The sequence below is a fragment of the Spermophilus citellus genome (genome assembly GCF_964194105.1).
Source record: "Spermophilus citellus genome assembly, chromosome: 10".
NCBI lineage: Eukaryota > Metazoa > Chordata > Mammalia > Rodentia > Sciuridae > Spermophilus > Spermophilus citellus.
In genome coordinates, this window is record NC_138197.1 from 99,609,446 (window position 1) to 99,630,365 (window position 20,920).

Sequence of the window (20,920 nt, forward strand, 5' to 3'; positions counted from 1 at the left end):
ATTTTTGATATAAAAACATAGTAAATAAAAATAAAGTGGGGTAGGAGGACTAAAACCAAATTCACAAGTAAGCTAGAAGGAACATTTAACTGCCAAATTCCGTTAGAATTAAGATAGACTGGCTCATCTATATCCTTTCTCCCCCTGGTGTAACACACACACACACACACACACACACACACACACACACACACAAATGGTTTTGAATGTATAAAAAGAAAGAACAAAGACTCACTGACTCATTTTAGTCTCTACCATTCCCTGTTATGTTATACTCTGATAAATACTTTTGATAATGATATAAGCAAGAACACTCTGATAATAATAGAATGAAATTTACAAAAGACACATTACTACAAGAACTTTTTCTATGTTGCTTTTGTGATTTGAATGAACCAACCATTGGGACAGGATGCTATCAGAATTTTTTGGAGCAAATTATTTTGTTTGGATTCTGTTAGCTTTATGTAATTGCTTTTCAATGTGTTGCTTCCTTTAGTTTTGGGGATTTCTGTATCTTTACTGCCTCTGCTAATAACACATTTGTAAAAATAGACAATGTGAATAGTACATTTGATTCTCAATGATTAGATGTTATCCCTATAGTCATTTTGACTGTTACAATACACCAGAAATTGATATTGTTGCACTTGCTTTTCAAATTATTATATAAGGCAAATAACATCCCCTCTCCAAAATATTTTCCCAGGTTAATTACTAAAAACTTCTTTGTTGTTTGTCATCTCTGATGGAACCAAGGAAACACTTCTATAGCTTTATTTATGCAGTTTTCTTCCTACCCACCATATTTCATTCAAACTAATATATCATAATTATTCTCAAGTAAATTTATAATTCTCTGCTCTTAGTAACTAAACTTTTAAGAGTGATAGCACTGACAGGTCTGGTGGTATATGACTGTAATCCTGGTGGCTTGGGAAGCTGAGGCAGCAGGATTACAAGTTCAAAACCAGCTTCAGCAATGTATCAACTACCTAAGCAACTTAGTGAGACCCTGTCTCAAAATTTAAAAAAAAAATAAATAAAAATAAAAAGTGCTGGGATGTGTGTCAGTGGCTGAGCACCCCTGGGTTCAATCCCTAGTTTAAAAAAATATATGGTTCAAAATTCCAAAATTGGTTTTTTGAAACCATCATCTTCCTACCATATCAATTCCCATGCTATTCTTTCTTATCTGCTATTGATATATTTACTGGTAGGGAAAAGTATATTGGCAGTGTTCCTGCGTCTTTGAATTTTCCCCATCCAGACATTTAAATCACAATCACTGGAGATGATTCTGTAGTTCCTTCTAATTCATGAATCATCAGCACCAGGTTTTATTCCTTAGACTTGAAAGGTTTTGATGGTCCTTCTATTTCAACCTACATGTACCTTCGAGAACAAAAGTAGAACTAGAATCCATATCCCTTGCCCAAAGTAACAGTGGGGCCTATGAACAGTTTTCTTCTGGTACAGATATGGCTTCCTTGAGCTTGCTTATACCTACTAGGTATGATGATTCACCTCTTTTTGGCTTCTACAAAACTTCATAGGTATAATTTTGACCCTGACATCCTTGTCAATTTATTTTCTCCTTCTTCTGTTCTATGGAGTAAAACTTTGAAATGCTCAGAGCTTAGAATTCTTCCTAAGTCTATGATGTGATTCTAAACAGTTACTGCTAGTTCTCAACGATGGGGCAAGGAGGGGTTGTTGATAAGGATGTAATTGGGGTTGATTTCATTCCATCTGTTCTGATCTACATATGTGTCTACATAGTGTGGTGCATGCCTTTATTCCCAGCAATTCAGGAGACTAAGGCAGGAGGATAGAAAGTTCAAAGCTAGCCTCAGCAACTTAGAAGACCCTGTCTCAAAATAAAACATAAAAAGGAGTGTGGATATGCCTCAGTGGTTGAGTGCCACTGAGTTCAATCCCTGGTACAAAACAAACAAACAAACAAAAATGGCACACAGTATCTGAAAATAGAAAATAAAGACTAGATTGATAGACATCCCTGTGTTTCCTAGATTCTAAATTATATCTTGGATATCCTAATTTGTATTTAGTAATTCCTCATCAAATTTAAATATAAAACGACAATAGAAGAATCCAAGCGAGGTCACTTGAATACATTTTAAAAGAAAAAATAAATTATAGAACCTAAGCTAAATATATGTTGAAATATGAGTAAATCAACTGATTGCTATATTAGTGAAATAAACATTGCTATATTTGTGAATTATATTGCAATATATTGCAACTGACAAATAATTTGGTAAAGACTATAATCAGTTTTCAAATTAGATAAAACAAATCTTAATGTCTGGCATATATATTTTATATAAAAATAATTAGATTCTCCTTTCTTTATTTAACATTTTTTTACAGCCCAGTGTGTAAAAAGAGAAATCCTGAGCTCCCCTTGAGTAACATTTAGTCACACAGCTGGTAGCACATCAGTTTCCAAAGCTTCTGATGTTTTCTGCACCTCCACACCGTGGAAGTCAGGAAAGACATTTTTTAATTGTATTAGTCATAAATCTGCAAGCATGAATATCATACTCAGAAGCTCTTTAGGTACTAGATCAGGACATTAAGCTTTTTATTTTTATTTGGAGCATTGCTTGTAAATAATCATTTAATAAGCTCAAGGTAGTACTTAGAGATTTGTATCACTCTGTTCAACACTTATCATTGGAAGCAGAAGGTCAATCCTTTCTCAATAATTTAACTCTAGAAATAAATAAATAGGAAGAATTCCCTCCAAAAGAGCCAATTATACACAGCATCATTTCAGAAATATCACATATTAATTTTTAGAGTGTTTTTCATGTACAGAATGTATGTTTGTATCTGTGTGTCTATCTTTTCATAATTATACATACTTACTTAGGGTCATTTCAAATGTGCTAATCTGTATTTTTATTTAATTAATCACTGAAAATACATCATTCTAGTGCAGTCACTACTGTGGTATTCCTTTCTTCCTTCCCTCATCCATATGCCATGGAGTATATTATGGGAAGCCATGATACCTTTAGACAAATTTTGTTCTTTACATTTTATAACCGAAATATCAAAATCCTTATTCTGACTTAAAATTATTTAAAAAGAAAAGCTTTAAAAAACTTTTAAATTCACATAACTAAGTTTTTATATGTATCTATGTTCTAGGTGGCAGTATACCCAATGGTTTGAAGCTGATTTTGAAACCTTGGTATCAGAATGGACATCTCAGTTTTACAAATTATGAAGAAATTATTTACTCATCAATAAAATAGGGATGACGATGATAGCACTTGCCTCATGGGGTTACTGTGCTTGTCACAAGAATTAGCAGTAAGTATAATCTAGCTATGTTTATTAACCATGGTTTAAAAGCACTGGAAGCTTTGCAATATTCTTTCACTGTAATTTTTATTAAGTATTCTTCAGTTAAATTGGATTCACAAATCTGATTAAATAAGAAACTTGTCAGTTAAGCAAGAGAAGACATGAAAAGAGAAAAAGAAAAGGAAGGAGGTGGACAATTTGTAGTGACAAAACAAGTGGCATTGGAAACTCAAACACATTTATACTTACGGAGCTGCCCAAGTCGTGCTTTTTCTTTTTTACCAAACAAACGTCCTATTGAAGACTTGATTCCTTTCTTCTTGGGAGCTTTGTGAAGAGAATCTTGGCTGCTATTGGCACTGCCAAGCCCAAGGCTTTCTGGCTCAAGAGAGGCAGCTAAACTACTGCAAAACACAAAAGAGGACAAACTGCTTGTTTTGATGCAATATCCATAAAGCACACAAGACTTGTTTCTTTTATAAATGTACAAAAGGAGGAACAAGTAGACTTTGAATGTTATTTTCTCCCTTTCTTCCTACGCTGTTTCTTAAGATATTGAAATGTAGTTTCCTCAGCCTCCAGGTTCTGTATCTTCAAATTTTCAATAGAAAAATTCCCTTTTGTCCCAAATGGATTTTCTTCTTTATTCTTAGTACAATATGTAACTAATCAATGAACACAGGCTGGTATAATAACTGCTTGTTGTATGTCTTTCTATTATTCAGGTTGGTTTAGTGAATTTAGCACCTGTTACCTACTTCTTTTTCAGAATTTGTTTTTCTAATGTTAAACATACTGACCAATAGTAATCACCTAATTATGCAATCAAATATGCTATTCCATCCTGTGATTTTACTGGAATTTCTTCTATCCATCACTTTCTCTCTTTAGTTTGGAACCTAATTTATTTACTCTAAATTCATATGATTGGGGTCTAGAAGCAACAAATATTACACCTTAGTGATTCCTGTATATTTTTTCTTAAGTATAGTTCTCAAGCCTCAGCATTTTAGGTAAATGACAGGCTGATATGACTATGAAGTAGTTAGTCTTAAGTTCAAGTTCTGTTTCTAGTTTGACATTGTCACAATAGAAAGAGTTCAATAGATATTGCATAGGTTTTTACAGTTGTTAGTTTTAAAATACCATGATGCATTCTTCAACTATTTATTCATCCAATTTAATTTCAGCTCATATTCTTCACACTCCAAAGCAACTGCTTTTCATGTGTTAAAATATAATTATGTCTTTTGTTGGACAGGAAAAGAAATATATATTTTGAAGCTCTCACCCCCCCCACATTAACTGAAAATAAGAAAAAAATAAATGCCTATAAGATAGAAAGCTCTAATTATAAAAGTATTTGTCATAAAACATATTATTTAGAAGATATTCTTACTTAAATCATTGACCATTAAGTCATTACACTTATGTCCAGAGGTCCTGCAATTGATAAGACAGTAAAAACACATACAATTAAGAAATAAAAGGCATGCTCAGATTTTTATATAGCATTAATTATTATAGAGATCAATTTGCAATGTTTTAGGCATATGGATACAACAGTATGAAGAGTTGGTTTGACAAAGGAGATATTTTCATATCTAGACAACTTTGCCTTTAATACTTGTGGTTTTTATCCTAAGAACTATTTGTCTGAGGAGCATGGTTGACTATAGATGCACAGGGTGCATATACCTGCTTGCTAAAAGTAAGTAAGGCACAGTAATGGACTTTTCAGACCTTATCTTGCAATCCAATTTATCATATTATCCTAGAATCCCTTTGGTATTTTTCCTCAGTCCTTCAACTAGTCTAATCTATTTTAATAGGAAATGGATAGCTAAAAATCAAAGCTATTCTCACATATTGACTAGTAACCAGATTGCAAAGATGTTAATTTTAAAGTCAAAAATTGATCTCAGAAAGAGAGTTGGTTATTTCACAAGATATATTGTGGAGAAGGAGCACAACAATACCCTGATGCAGAATTATGACTCAAATATATTTTTTTCTGTAAAAATTTTCTAGCAATCTATTTGCCAGTACTGATGGAAAAGGGACATTTTTGGAAGAGTATTCGATGGGCAGTATGCTCAGACTGTCTTACCTCCGGGCATCATTGTGGTAGGAAGAAGGGAGGGTGTGAGTCATCCGGATGGCTCTGGGTGTAGGGGGAGGAGAAGTCTCACATTTAATTGTTGCTTTATCCTCCCGACCATCTTCTTCCACAACTGCAATCTAGAAGCAAAAACAGTACATTAATATGAACAATTTCTAAATTTCAACTGAAATGGATACAAATGAAGAACCATTCAGGCACAGCTTTGAGAAATTCTAACAGAAATACTTGGAGCATGTTTTACATGTATCAATCTGTACTCTTAAAGAGGATGATTTTCATACTTATTTGAAAGTAAAGACACTACATTTAAAAACTCATAGAATTTCCAGAATCTCAAAAAAAAAAAAAAAAGAAAAGAAAGAAAAAACTCATGGACCCATTACACCAAAGCATTTTATAAAAAGTAATACATACCATAGATTAATATATGATAACCACAGAAAAGTTATTCTGGAATCCATTTTATCATGTCAGAGTATATGCTCTTTACAAAAAAAGGTATTGAGATAATATTTGAGCAAATTTACAAAATTAAAAAAGCATTATGCATAGTCAGATTATCATAACAAAGACACTTTTAAGTGGGGATTTTTGAAAGGAGCAGACAAGTTGGCAAAGTATAATTTTATCAGATAAAGTGTTTTAGATTAGCCAACTTAATAAAATGCCTTCTTAGAGTTTTTTTTTTAAATGGTTAGCAATTTAGAAGAAAAACTTTTTCAAGAGATACTAATAAAAGGTAAGAAAATAATTCTTACAAATTGTTTCATTTCACTACCAGTGAAAGGAAAATTGGAAGATATAGAAAGCAAAAGCAGCCAGGATGAGAGGGATTTCTTTAAAGAACAATAAAGTTCAGAATTCAGAACAATTCAGGATGTCATCAGTTTTGTCAGAGATATATTGCAATAAAAAAAGAACTTTCCAACAATCTAGTCAATTTTAAAGAAATATTATTTTACATGCTTTACTTTTAATGGCACTAATGTAATATACATATCCATTTAGAGATCAAGAATATAAAAAATACAGCTAAAATATAGACAGTTCTAGAAGCTCTGATGAAAAATGTTTCTCAGTATGACTCAGTTTTAGGCTAAAACAAAAATTTTAAAGCTGCATTCTGGGAAAATACTTTGTTTCTATATGAAGCTGTTATGCTATTATGCATAAACTTATTTATATATGATAAAGACCCTAGGCACTGGAGGAACATAATGAAGTTGTTCATCAGGTCTGTTATTATCAAGAGGCCAGATTGCTCTTTTCAGTTTAGGTGGGCATCTTACTGTGAGTCCCTATCTCCATGCAACTAGCATAAGGCCACCAGAAGAATCTGCTGTCAACACAATGCCATTTCTATGGAAGATCCTTTCTAAATCCATATCCCATCTAAACACTTTAAGCATGTTTCATTACTCTTCCTAATATGTGGTGTTATCATAGTTATGTGATGTAACGATTCTTGTCTACAATTTTTGTTGTTGTTGTTGTTAAGCACAATTACTTGTGCTTTCAGACTTCTGTTCCTGAAACACTTTGTTATAAAATACCCTCCCTTTTCCTCACTGCCAAACTATACCCTTCCTAAAGTCAGCTCTTAAAAACATCAGGCACAAACTGTTCCACTAAATAACACTTAGAGCTCACACTATACAAAAGGTGGAAGTAAAAGGCTTCAGAATCAGTCAATAAGATGGAAGTGATAATACTCACCTTAATGCATTTAAATGAAGCCCTTGTGTAACTCCTTGCCCTGATACTCAACCATTTTTAGTTTCTAGTTCTCTCCATGACCTTTCTTTCCAGTCACGACTTTACTCTTTTAATTCTGTGAGACTGCATTGCTATTCAAGATCTTCTATCTGATCTTTATTTATTTGTTACACCCACTCAATTCCTTTACATCACCTTTTCAGATTTCTTTCTATAGTCACAAAGTTCATTTGTAAAGTGGTGGAGGAAGTCAAGGAGTAATAAAGACTCTCTCCAGGGTAAATCTGATGATTGAGAACCAGCTGGGGGTGTCAAGAAAACACTGGAGGAAGACAGATAATAACTCAGGAAAAGAACAGAAAATTTCATTCATCTAAGCTATGTAAGTACAACATGGGTTCCTTTGATTTGATGATGATGACCAAGTTCTCTGGTTTCAGGAGTTTCGGCATATACTGAGTACTCTGTCATGAAGATACTAAGTAATGATTCATGCACTGGAAAGCAAGTTTGGGTATTTGAAACTTCTCCATCTGATATCTAGTGACTAAAAGCTATGCTGACCTAAATTATCTAATAGGAAGCCCTTTTATGAGTTAGAATTGGCATCTATTTTGCTTCCTATATCCTGTACTTATTCTCCTGATTTCATTCTGAGCAGGAAAGCCTTGTTTTTATTCACCTCCTGTTTTTCTGTATCCTTAATGCTCTGCATCTGGAGAGACTGCTCCTTTCAGTGCTCACTAATTCCTAGAGATAGCAAGCCACATCCTGGAAGAGAGCCTTTCTTATGCAAAGGCTCAACTCAGATCCCTCTACTGTCTCCTAAAGCTGATTCCCAAGCTCCAGGAGCAGTATTCTTCTGCCCTAATTACTCAGCTCCAGGCACTAGACCAGAGAAGTCCCTAGACCCCGAGCCAGCCTAAGCTACTTAAACATCAGCCCTAAACCTGCTTGCCCTGCCTTTCCTTCCCTTTCTGGAAGATAGCTCAAAAAGGCCCCTTCCCAAGCTTTCTCCTCACTCCTGCCAATCCCAGTGCTTTCTGAGGACATGGAATGCCCACTTCTCTTGGGTAATGTAACAAACTAATATGTTTTCTTTGGCAGTTGCCTCCTCATCTGTTTGCCTCAATTTTCATGAATAATAATGAAATAAACACTTTAAAACAATGAGCATTTATTTAGTATTGATATTAAAATATCTAACTGTATCATCAGCAGTTTAAGCATTCAGTGGAAAATCAGGAGACCAAGTCCTCATAAATCTAATCATTGTTCCTAAAGCATAAACGATCTTATTTTTGATACCTCATTTCCTATGATCATATTTACACAATACAATAATAACTCTTAAATACTTTCAATATTTTTATGTTAACAAAATCTTTGGGGATATATTATTTTAAAGCTTTTATAAAAAAGTAATATTCAATGAGCAACCACGTAAAAGTTACAGTACCTTTCTCCGATGTTTCCTTAGATCACTTGGCTGCGATTGGCAGTAATAAAAGCAACATAAAATAGAACTAATTAATGACTACCATTGACCATGTTACAAGTTTACATAATATCTAGTATCTATAATTTACCTATCATTTCTTTTCTTTATTCCATGCTATCCTAAATAGGTGTTTTTTTTTAATTATTATAGAAATATTCGTCCTCCTTGGTGGTTACTTGAGAGAAGAAACCTCTCTTGGATAGGGGAAGGTCTCCATGACACAGCCATGTCTACCTGTGTTGTGTGCATTGCATATGAGACACACACAGTGGAGAACATAAAGCACAGAGGAAGACAATCTAGCAAGAGTGAGTTAGTCAGAAACAAAATATGACACTATACCAATCCAAGAAAATATGGACCAGAATGAAGATCTAATACACATATATAGAATTTATAAACTCCCTATTGCTCTATCCATGAAGAACTTTGGGTGTCCTTTGCACAAGTATTCTGCTCTGAAGGATCTTAAATTTCCTGGAATCCTAACAAACTTCCCCACACCATACATGCTAAAGGCTCTGGCCTCAGCATAACATGCCACAGGGTATACTGCTTTCTTGTCAATGCTCTTTTACAGAATTTAAAAAGAAAAAGTTCCTTTTTTATAATTCCAGGTGAGCTTTACTTACTATTTTTGTTAATTTTTTATATGTAAGTAAAAACATCTTTATTAAACTATTCCATTTTGCTTTCTATTTTTGTTGCTAGTAGAATACATGTTAACTTTATCGTATTGAGTAGTCTGGATATTGCTAGCATGTTATTCTTGTCTATGGATTTGTGTGAGGTAAGAGATAAAGGTAAATACAAGTACACTTTATTATCAGGATTAAGAAGCAATTTTGGCAAGGTATCATGCCATGCAGTAATTAATGTGGTGTTTTTTTTCAGTCTCTTGTTTTCTGTCCATAAAATTTCTAGTCTTCCTTTTAATATTCAAACATGAATTATATCTGATGAAATTATTTTTCTATTAATATTTTCTAAAGAAAACCTAACTGTCTTTCATTATAAGAATATAAATTTGGTGACAGGGCTTCACTGGGTATCAAAGACTTCTAAGAATTCCTTTCTTGCTTTCTTGACTAAGAAAAACTCAAGAAAATTTCTTGATTCCTTTAACCTTCAGGAAATGCCATAAATATTTTTTTTTTAAATTCTAATTGTAGTGTAATAATGGTCACTTACTGGTTTTTATTTATGATTATCTACTCAAGAAAATGCATGAAAGCACTGGCATATTTTTCATATGCACAAAAATCCAAACAATTTTAATTGCACTATTTGTTATTATAAAAATAGAATTATTAAGGGCTACAATGTTTATATTTTAAAAAATACTTAAAGGGCAAAATAACTATGTTGTAAAAATATAGGGAAATATTAGTACAGAAACCACCAAAGTATAACAGCCTCAAATGCTGACTAAATTGGGTTCTGTTGCCCCAAATTCTTATAGTAGCTTTGGTAATAAGTCAGTCATTAATATTATGTAGTACATATTACATTTGCAGAAACCAAGGCAGAGATGATAACATTTTAGTTAATAAAATAAGAGAGATGTTTCCTGGTTTTCCAAAATAAGCTGACCATAATGTGGCTTATAGGTGTACCAGTTAGGATACATTAGTATATGAACTCCAAGTTTGTACTGTATAGAGGTCAGTTCTGATTAGTTGGTCATTATTGGATTATTGTCAATTCTGATAATGAGCACAAAATGGAAGACTCACCTGTAAAATTGAGGACAAAGATACCTAAATTAATATATATATAACTAATATCTAAGTTTGTATATATAATATGTAAAAAACATTTTTAAAAGATGAAGTAAAATTTTCTGAATAGTAAATATTTACTTGTAAGAGTGTTCTCCCTAGGGTGAGAAAAAAGGTATAATAAACACACACCCATATACACACATATATGTAGATTTATATAAATTAATTCTAATAATTAAAAATAATTTTCATAATTTATTAACTAGATCACACATTGCTTCAAAATATTTAATGATGGAATTTAGACAATGAATTGAATTTCTTTATTCAAATATATATGTGCACATATATATAAATATATAATTGAACATATAGATATGGGCTTTGTGGACTTTTATAGTACTTTGCAGCCTTCTGATCACAAACACTACCTATCCTTTATATTTTTCTGTAATATCACTGATTTTTCTCTATTTACTGTATTTATGCTTTTACTTCCATAGATTGTTCAAAATATTTTAATCTTTCATTGCTGTCATTTCAAATATTTCTAGGTAATTACAGAATTTTTTTAAAAAGCAAAAAAAAAAAAAAAAAAAAAGAAACAAGGATAACTAGGCATGGTGGCACACACCTGTAATCCTAGCAGCTCAGGAGGCTGAGGCAGGAGGATCACAAGTTCAAAGCAAGACTAAGCTACTTAGTGAGGCTGTAAGCAACTTAGCAAGACTCTGTCTTAAAAAAAAAAATAAAAATGGGCTGGGGATGTGGTTTGGTGGTTAAGCATCCCTGGGTTCAATCCCTGTATGGAAAAACCAAGACCAACCAACCAACCAAACAACAACAACAAAAAAAAAAAAAACAACAATTATGCTTTTGAGTTAGACATATTTGAGGAAAGCTCCAACTCCACTCATGAGCAGTGCTGAATATGGTCAATTTTACTCATCTTCTCAAGCTTCAGCTATCTCTGCTCTCTGTTGAGACCATGCTTCGTGATGGTAGTGCTCTCATGAGAACTGAATGACTGAACATCTTGGTATTCCATAGTCATTCCAACCATAGTTTACAGAGGCCTTACTATAATACTTTTATCATGTGGCACTTTGATTTTTTCCTCAATTTTTTTTTCATGGATTTCCTAGTTTAGGCTTCCACATTTTATCTCTGAATATAAAAATAAATAAAAAAACTAAAGAATAACCGACATCATCTGATAAAGATGAGAAATTGGTGCTATTGATTTTTATGGCTCTGAAGCCATTATAATTGTATTGAAGCCATTATAATATATGCGTTTTGCTATTTTCTATATTTAAAAGCCCACCCAGTCTAAATTTATTGCATCAATATGACATCAGTAAAAATTCACTTATTGATTTAAATCATTCACTTTTCTCATGTGATATTCAGATCTCTGACTGTCCACGGGCTTACAGATTGACTTTAAGAAAATTGCAGCATCTGTTTGGATACTGTCTCCACCATTTGTAATGGAATTAGTAATTATGCCTACCACATAGGGTTGTTGTGGGAAAAAAGAAACAAACCATAAAATTCATAGAAAGTCCTTAGATGAGAGCAAACACCTAAGGCGTTTTAGCTAATGCATCATTAATCTTAACAGGGACGAAATTTCTGTACATATCATCATACCAGTGTCATGACTCCCATCCTGTCCATTTCTCTGGCTGGGCTTCTCGGGGTGAGCTTTGGCGTTGAGTGTCCACTCGGGGGAGATGAACTGGCCAGTGATGAAGCTGTAACAGAGGCAGTGATAGAGGTACCTGGGTGGACCCTAGCCAAATTCAGGCCCTCCAGGCTCACACTGGCCACTCTATTCTCAATTTCTTCAGCACGTAACTCTGTAGATTCTTTTTCTTCCTGAATCAGCCTAAAAGATACAGTTTAATTTTGATCTATTATATACTGCTATCATGGCAACCAGAATTCACATAAAAATCAATTAAAAAGTACTTCAAATATTTTATATCAAATCTAGTACTTACATCTCATTTTTCTGCTATAGGCAGTACAAACTTAGTAAATGCTAGAAGCATCTTGACCTCAGTTTAGAAAACCATTTCTTTCAAAGGATATCTAATTTGTAGCCACTTTCAGTTTGACCATTTTCTACTACCACTTGTTAAAACTCTTTTGAAACTTTACAACCTGGTAATGTCTACCACTTATTCTAATATTATATCTGATCTCAGGTAACAATTAAAAACACATAGAAATCCAGATATCAGCAGCATTTCATTGAGCTTCCACCCAGTGAAAAATTTAATTAATAGCATCTTTAATAAATGTTCATTTATAATTATCATATAGCTTAATAAAACCCAGAGTCTTCTTAAAACATTAATACTTATTTAGTTAAGTATCTTTTAAATAAATAACATGCAATTTAATAACAGTTAATCAAATAGCATAGTACAACATCATTAGTATATAAAACATACTCCAAAGGAAAAACTTCGCCTCCCCCCCAAAAAAAGACATTTTGTACTTTTAGTGTACTTGTTATTTAAAAATGACTCCTGCAGAAATTTCTTTTGATAAGGAGCAACATGTTTCTTCTGTAGAAATAAATTTTAATCATTTATTCTGGAAATTCTGTTAATTGTAAAGGTGAGCCAAGCCTAAAGGATGTTGAGTAAGAGGTAGATGAAAACTTAATCCAATAGGAAATCATTTGTAGCTAGGCGGTCAGTTTGTTTAAAAAGTAAATGACAATCTGTTAATATTTGGAGTCCTGATATAAATACGAAAAGTAAAGAAAACAATAACAGCAAATTAGATTTCCCTTAGAGTGTTACTCAGGAACCATGTAGAAGAATGAAAGGATAAATCCTACAAAAGTAAGACAGGCAGAAGAGTAGCCAAAGGGGTGGGAGGGGAAGGAGGGGGCATGGGGGTAAAAATGAGGGTGGAATGAGATGGACATCATTACTCTAAGAACAGGTATGAAGACACGAATGGTGTGAATCTACTTTGTATACAACCAGAGGCATTAAAATTGTGTTTTATATGTGTAATATGAATTATAATGCATTCTGATGTCATATATAACAAATTAGAATAAAAAATTTTTAAAAAAGAAAAAGAAAAGTAGTGTAGTGGTAAGTGGTTGTGAACTACCTGGATTCCTTCTTTTAAGGGAATCAATGAGCTGTGAACAAGTCTGAAAAGATACTTTTTTTTTTAAATGACTAAATTGGTTTTTGAAAGAAGAAAGACTATAAACAGAGATAAATTCTGGTTGGAGTTAGCAGCTTATCGGTATATATCAAGGAGACTATTTCTGTTGAAAGTTGTTATGTAATAAAATTTCATGTGTTTTTCAATACTCTTTCAAATAAGCAACTATATGAACCTATGCTCTTAGTTAATATAGACTAAGATTGTTGCAGAGATTTACCATCCCAATTTCAGAGAGGTAACAGTCTCTGAAAAGAAATAGATTGTTAGTGAGGGTGTTTTATATATATACTTTTTTGGTGAAAATAAACATTCACAAGGTTATATACTCAATTTCAAACCAATTCAGTAGATTTAACTATCAGCTAAGCAGCATCAGAGTATATTTCATGTAGCATCAGAGTGTTTTCAGTTCATGTTCTACATCATTTTTTCTGTTTATAATTATCAAATATTTTGGGAGCACTTTCCATATATCAAGCACAGTGCTAAGACATAGAAATAAGAGTGAGCAAAACTAGACATAGCTTTTGCTCTTAGACAAATTACAATCTAGTGAATGTAAAAGATCTGCTTGATAATAAAACCTTTCCTGAGGAAGTGGTGGTGAAGATATTCATGGTGAGAAAGGATAAAAATGGAAGAAGTATCAGGGCAAAAGGATGTGGATCAGGGAGAATGTTCCAGAAGAAAGAAACAGCCACACCAAAAGAATGCCCATGGGACATTCAAGGAATCAGAAGTCATGTCTAATGGGACAAGAGGCAGGACAGGTGAGTGATAAGAGAATGGTGGGACAGGTAGGACACTATAGACAATATTAAGGATGTTGGTCTTCATATTCAGAACAATTGAAGAGTTTGAAAAAGAGGACATAAACACATTTAGTTTTTAAAAAGTCTGTTAGGACTGCAGTGCTGGGATAAATTAGTTCTGGAACTCAAATATTACAAAGAAACCAGATATAAATTATTGCACTGTAGGTGAGGAGCAATTGTAGTATGCTGTAGGGTAACATTGGAAGAGGTGATGTGACAGGGAGGCCAATAGACTTAATCAGAACCAAAAAGAACAGTAGAGAGCATGTTCAAATTAGGAAACACCTGCTCAACAACTGAAAAAACAAGAATAGTTTCATATATTCAAAAGAAAACAAATATACCTGCCACATTTGGGTTTTTACTCGTGTTAGTCAAGGTCCTTAGAGTAAAAGAACTGGCCATCATAGAAATAAACATTATGTTAAATGAACATTAAAATTATTATAGTGCTACTATTTTTCAGTATTTGAAATGTTGACTTGTACAATTTCAATTATATAATGGAAATCATCAATTATCAAGATGCTGTGTGATCATAGTAATTTTTTCTTATCTACTATGAAATAAGTCATATTTAGAACACATCACCCACATATTTCATTGGTTCTGGAATAAAAATACAAAAAGAGATATAATATTATAGCCTAATATTATTATGGTATAATATTAAATTAAGTCTGATGGATATTTTAAGACTTTTTTGTTCAAAGAATGTAAATTAATTTTATCCTTATTTACTTACTTAGGAAATTTGCACCACATACTTCCCAAAAATTAGAAGGTATTTTTATTGATCAACGTGATTCCTTCTTTTAAAGGAATCAGTGAGCTGTGAACATGTCTGAAAAGATGCATTATTTTTTTACCATGATTTATCATGAACTTCAATATTAATGTGTGAAACTTTTATCTTTCCATATATAGGGAATATTCCTTAATGTCCAGTAGGTCTATGGAAGAACTGGGTCTCATTTTAAAATGTGAGAGTAACCACATTGAAAAGCAAGATTAGGCATGACTAAATCCAATTATAATCTATACAAGCATTAAAATTAACAATAAAATTTTCATGTAGTGTACTACTAAATGGATTTGATTTTTGTTATTAATAACTTATTATTGAAAAGCATTAACTTTTTTTAACTTTCTATAGTTATGGCAGAGAAAAACACACTATCCTACCTTCAGCAAGCATTCTGACATGGGTTAAAATTATGTCCCACTTACACTCATTCACATCTGGCCCTAAATCCAGATGTGACCAACTGTATGTGGACATGGAACAATCAGAAGGGCATTAGAGTTAAAAGAGTTCATAAGGGTGAGAACTTGATCTGGTAAAGTTAATGATTTTCTTATTTCTGTTTCTCTCTCTCTGTTTCCCCCTCATCTGCCTCTCCTGGAAGCTGAAAGAGAGCCTTCCCCAGAACCTGAACTCTGTCTGAACCTTGATCTTGGACTTTCTGGTCTCCAAAACTGTAAGAAAATAACTGTTTATTGAAACCATTCAGCCTGTGGTGTTTTGTTATGGTAGCCCACCCAGACTAAGTCATCTTCATTGGTGGTAGATTTTTTTTAAAAAAATGGTGTTTTAAAAGGTAATTAACATTAATAAACTTTTAAAAATTGTTACCCCTAATATAATGGGTTAATATTGATAAATATCAATTAATTTCATCCCAATACCAAATATTTTTAAGGGAGCTGTATATTTAGTGTCTGCTGCAGTATGAAAAGACCTTGTTACCTTATTATCATAAATATTGTCCACTTTAATGGTATATTTTAATTTAAAAAGTACTTTAAAATTCACTGGAGAAATTTTACTTTTAATCTATTCTATTATATTGCCTATCTTAATAGTCTGATATGAGTCACGTATGCTCCTTACAAGGGTTGTCCTAATGTTACACAGAGATTCACAAATGCTCAGGGAATCTTGAGAAAATGAACATTTGGATCAGTGGGTGCCCAGGTGATGTTATAAGGGGATAAATAAATGAGGATGGTGGGAACATGAGATTAAGAGAGTAATTCAATAAAATGAGTCCACTGTACTCATGCTTTCTTTGCCAAAAAGCAATCTGCCTGCAGCCCTGCCTGGCCTAGGGGGTACAGGAAATGTCACCCTTCTCAAGGAACTGAGGTGGGGCAGAAGGCCTGGCAGTCAGTATAGGTAATGAATGATGGGGGTTGCAAAGATGAGTGCTGGTTATCAAAAAAAAAAAAAAAAAGACAAGGGTAGCTAACACCTCTGAGGATCTCACTTCCCAACACAAACTATTACCTCTTGTGTTTCTCCTTCTTGCCCTGAGGCACATACATGGAGAAGAAAGAGAAGGTGTGGGGATTCCAGGGTCAATAAAAGAGCAATACACACCTACTCCCCTGGACATCCAGCTTTGGGCCCCACTTCTCTTCAGAGAAGTCTGTCCTTGTCATTTTCTTAAATAAGAAATTGCTTTCCGCTCTTGCTTTTGCGTTTCTACTGATGTTTAATCTTCAGCACTGGGGGAACAAGGATTGATTCCAATTTCTAAGACCGATATCAATGCCTCTGATTTGAGATCCATTTCTGCAGTATTAAGGTCTTCTATCCTCATGAAACAAATGATCAGTACTAATTGAACTCACCTAATTTCTTTGTTAATTGCATCCAATTGTTCCTGAAGCATCATAGCTAGAGTCTGGGCATCAGAATGACCACTTGGAGAGAGAAGATCCATTGAGCTAAAAATTGTTTCTCTGTCATCATCATCAATATCAGACATTTCAGTGTCACTTTCAAATGGATGGCTGCTTAGTACTCCTATTTGTTGCGTTCTGTTCCATTCATGATCCCCAAGTGATTTAACCTAAATGGTACACAAACAATGGAGAGTATTTATCATTTGTCTCATTTTTTAAAGTACTAATATGAAAAATACCAACAAAAGCATGCCAGCTTTTAGAGCTGACCTGGGAAAAGCATAACCAACTATTCACCTTTCAATTTACTGGTTCTTCTATCGCTTCTCGGTCTTTTGGCTAAGATCAAGTGTAATTTACTGGTTCTATAAAATTGTGTTGTGATTACATAATCACAACAATAAAAACTAACTTCTTAAAAAAATACTCTGGGGCCTATCCCTTATGAACTTAATCTTGTCTTCCTTTGTTTATGTATTTATTTTGACATTTGAAATAATGACAGGTATTCATTTTCAGCATAAATATCAATATTTTCATAGGAATAGAGATGGTGAACTTCCATGTTATCGATAATCCAGTCACCTAACCCTTACCTTTCACAGTAACAATTACTGTAAAGTATCTTCATTTCCAACACTTTGCCTATTTCTAAATATAGCAATCACTATTTTCTTGTACTCAAGAGTTAGCATTTCTGATACTCATTGCTCTGAGGCCACTGATATTATATAACAAATTACATAAGAATTCTCTCTTTGGAACTCACATAGGTGCTAACAAAACATTAATAGAATATTGCATAAAGGCTAATTTCATCTCCACTACTCTGGTCACTTGAACATCTTGATTTTTTAAACCCAAGGCATGCTAATTTATATGGCTTATATTTTTGTAAATTAATATAATGAAGCCTTCCCTTGAAAGAGAGTTTTGAGTAACCAATATGCAGATGGTTTTCAAACTGTGATCTGAAGGTATGAGGGGGTTGGAAATAAGGGATAGGCCCTAGAGTATTTTTTTAAGAAGTTAGTTTTTATCGTTGTGATCATGCAACAGGAGCTTTATGGAGGACCACATGATATTTCCTAGAGTATTAAGAATTGAGGACCTGAATTAGCATTTACTTTACAGATTGTTTTAGTTTCAAAGAGTACGAATTGTCACATACTAGTGAGAAAAGAACTGATATGAACTTAATTTTGTCTTTATTTGTTTATGTATTTATTCATACATTCAATAGATATCGGATACCTACTGTGATGGATTAATTTCTACATGGCATATTGGTGGCAGTTAAAAACCAAAAGGTATTAAGGAACTGTGTACAAATAAGGAAAAATGAATAGTATTTTGAATACATGAAAGTAGGGGGAATAAACTCAACTTCAGGTACCAAGGAACAGTATTATCTTCTATAAAGCTCAACTCTATTACTTACTTACACAAAAAGCATAGCTTAAAATTTTTAAGTTATTGGGGCTGTGGTTATTACTCAATGGTAGAGCATTTGCCTGGCATTTGCTGGGTTTGATCCTCAGCATCATATAAAAATAAATAGATAAAATAAAGGTATTGTGTTCACCTACAACTGAAAACAAATTTAAATTAAGTTATTGACAGAATAAAAGGCCCATAGGGCAGTTTTTCATTAACACTTTGGGTGTACATTTCTTTGTACATTTTCCACCAATGATTTTTAATATAGTAATTTTCATTAAAATATTTGATTAATTTGAATTAACAATATGAACACTACTGCTTACTTGTTTAAAACTTAAGTTCATTTGTTTGGGAGTATAGTGTAAAGATATATAGTGTATGGTTTTTGAAACTGGGCAAGTATTGGCTCAAGCTTTAACTCTAGTAATATTTGTGTAAAGTTGAACAGTTAATCTTTCAGAGCTTCCACATTTTTATGTCTGAAATTGTATAAAGTATTACTCACTTCCTAATGTCCTACAGGTAAGAACATGAGATATGCTTAGCTCAATTCCTGATACCTAGCAGAGGCTTTATGTTAGTTATAAATTTAAAAATATGTCATACTTTGTGCTTGAAATCAATAAAATTAGGTTCAATTGTTTTAGTGTTAAAATGATATCCAATATGGAATCGTGTTTTTAAATTAAAATGATAAAAAATTTGAAGTACGGTGATTAACCTTTGGCTCATCTCTTCTCACACCCACGCGGCCTCTCCTTGCTCTTCTTATTACTTTAGTTGTTCTGTAATCAGACTGGCTGTCCACTAGGGATCCTACTGAATACCGCAACTCAGCTGAGGTGTCTAGATGAGTTCTGGAGAAATGGAAAAAAAAATATGCCATATATCCAATCTTAAAAATTAAACATACCAGCAAATAACTGCTGCTTAATTAGCAATAAAGCATTAAACCCTGAAGGATATAAACCTCAGAAGAAACTGGTGAACTATCATGCTTTTAGGCATGTCAGACCCCTTTAGAGGTTTATATTAGAAGTTCCAGTCTCAGGACCATCCCTGAAGGTCAAGGCCATTTTTCTCCTTTTAGAATATACTTTCAACTTGTTGTTTATTATCATTTTCAAATGTGACAGTACAACGAAACATGTTAACATTCATAATCAAGATCCATTGCATTAAACGGAACAATTCTATGTAGTTTCTGCTCTTTAGTGGATATCTCAGTATTTCTCATTCATTACCACACTTGTTTTAAATGTTTCTCAGCAACTTATCTCAAAACTTTTGGGGCCCCAGAACCTTCCCAATTTTAAGAATTTCAGAGACATTCACTCATATATTCTCTATTTTTCAATTTAGAGAAACAATGAAATACTTAAAACAAGATTGATACAAGGTTAATCATTTGTTAAAAATAAAATAGGGAGTACCACTAGGACAGTTTGTTATCATTCATAAAATATTATTACAAAAGAAGTAAGAAAATGCTTTTAGTAAGCACAGTTGATAGTACAATTTGCTTAGAGATGAAACAGTTGGAAGATTCCAATTGGAAAATATCATCACACTGGTTTTCAATAAACATGGTAATAAAGTGCACTGTAATCAATATGCTGAACAGGTTCTTACAGCACATTATTCACATAGATTTACAGCAAATTCAGTTTATTGCCATAATAATGATGATGATGATTACAGCAACTTCATGTTGTTCTATAAAATGAAATAACAGATCCATCATCAGTAGGAAATAGACTTAACGCTGTGCATTCTGTGGAAATTTGGGCTCCCACTGACTGACTACACATCCTCTTAGTTATGTTTTTGAATAAAAACAAGCATTTCTGAATATCTGGCAAGATTTGAAAAGGTTTGGTGAAGTCTGGATGTTTAAAACAGTGGGAGATACTAGCCTAGCTTAAGAGAGACCTTGTTTTGCCAAATGGGAAACTATAGCAAATGAACTAAGGAATCATCCCTCAAATAGTTACTATTTCTATAGCAATCAAATTGAAAATTAAGTAAACTTGATTTATAGTGGATACATCATATCCAAACATTAATCAACCCAGTAATACTAGAAATGCACAACTACAACTTTCAGTTTATTGGATAGAGGCTCTAAGTTTATGAAAACCGAGAAAGATTTTTCTTTTGTTTGTTTTTGATCTCCATTTTTTTTTTTTTTTTTGGCCTGGGAGGGTGTGCCCAGTACTTTACAAACATCTAGTAAGATAGTAATGAATACAACTATAATAAAGTCCTAAACTTTCTAGCTCAGAACGGTGTAGGTCTCTTTCATCTGGGGCTGCTTATGTTAACGGCCCTCTGGGATTCAGAGTGGAGCTTCTAACAT

General features: G+C 33.1%; 1 protein-coding gene across 7 annotated transcripts in view; it reads right to left on the reverse strand.

The window, feature by feature from the left end:
• PPFIA2 (PTPRF interacting protein alpha 2) overlaps positions 1–20,920 on the reverse strand; it is a gene marked incomplete at both ends in the record, with an annotated part of 453,530 nt that overhangs the window by 66,192 nt on the left and 366,418 nt on the right. For 5 of the 7 annotated variants that reach the window (XM_081311622.1, XM_081311628.1, XM_081311627.1 and 2 more), the window contains 6 exons: positions 3,589–3,743; positions 5,450–5,580; positions 8,640–8,669; positions 12,062–12,299; positions 17,065–17,285; positions 19,283–19,418. In XM_081311622.1, the coding sequence (XP_081167748.1) occupies positions 3,589–3,743; positions 5,450–5,580; positions 8,640–8,669; positions 12,062–12,299; positions 17,065–17,285; positions 19,283–19,418 (911 nt within the window). The remainder of the gene's footprint in view (positions 1–3,588; positions 3,744–5,449; positions 5,581–8,639; positions 8,670–12,061; positions 12,300–17,064; positions 17,286–19,282; positions 19,419–20,920) is intronic. The other 2 variants (XM_081311626.1, XM_081311624.1) reach the window with 1 other exon arrangement.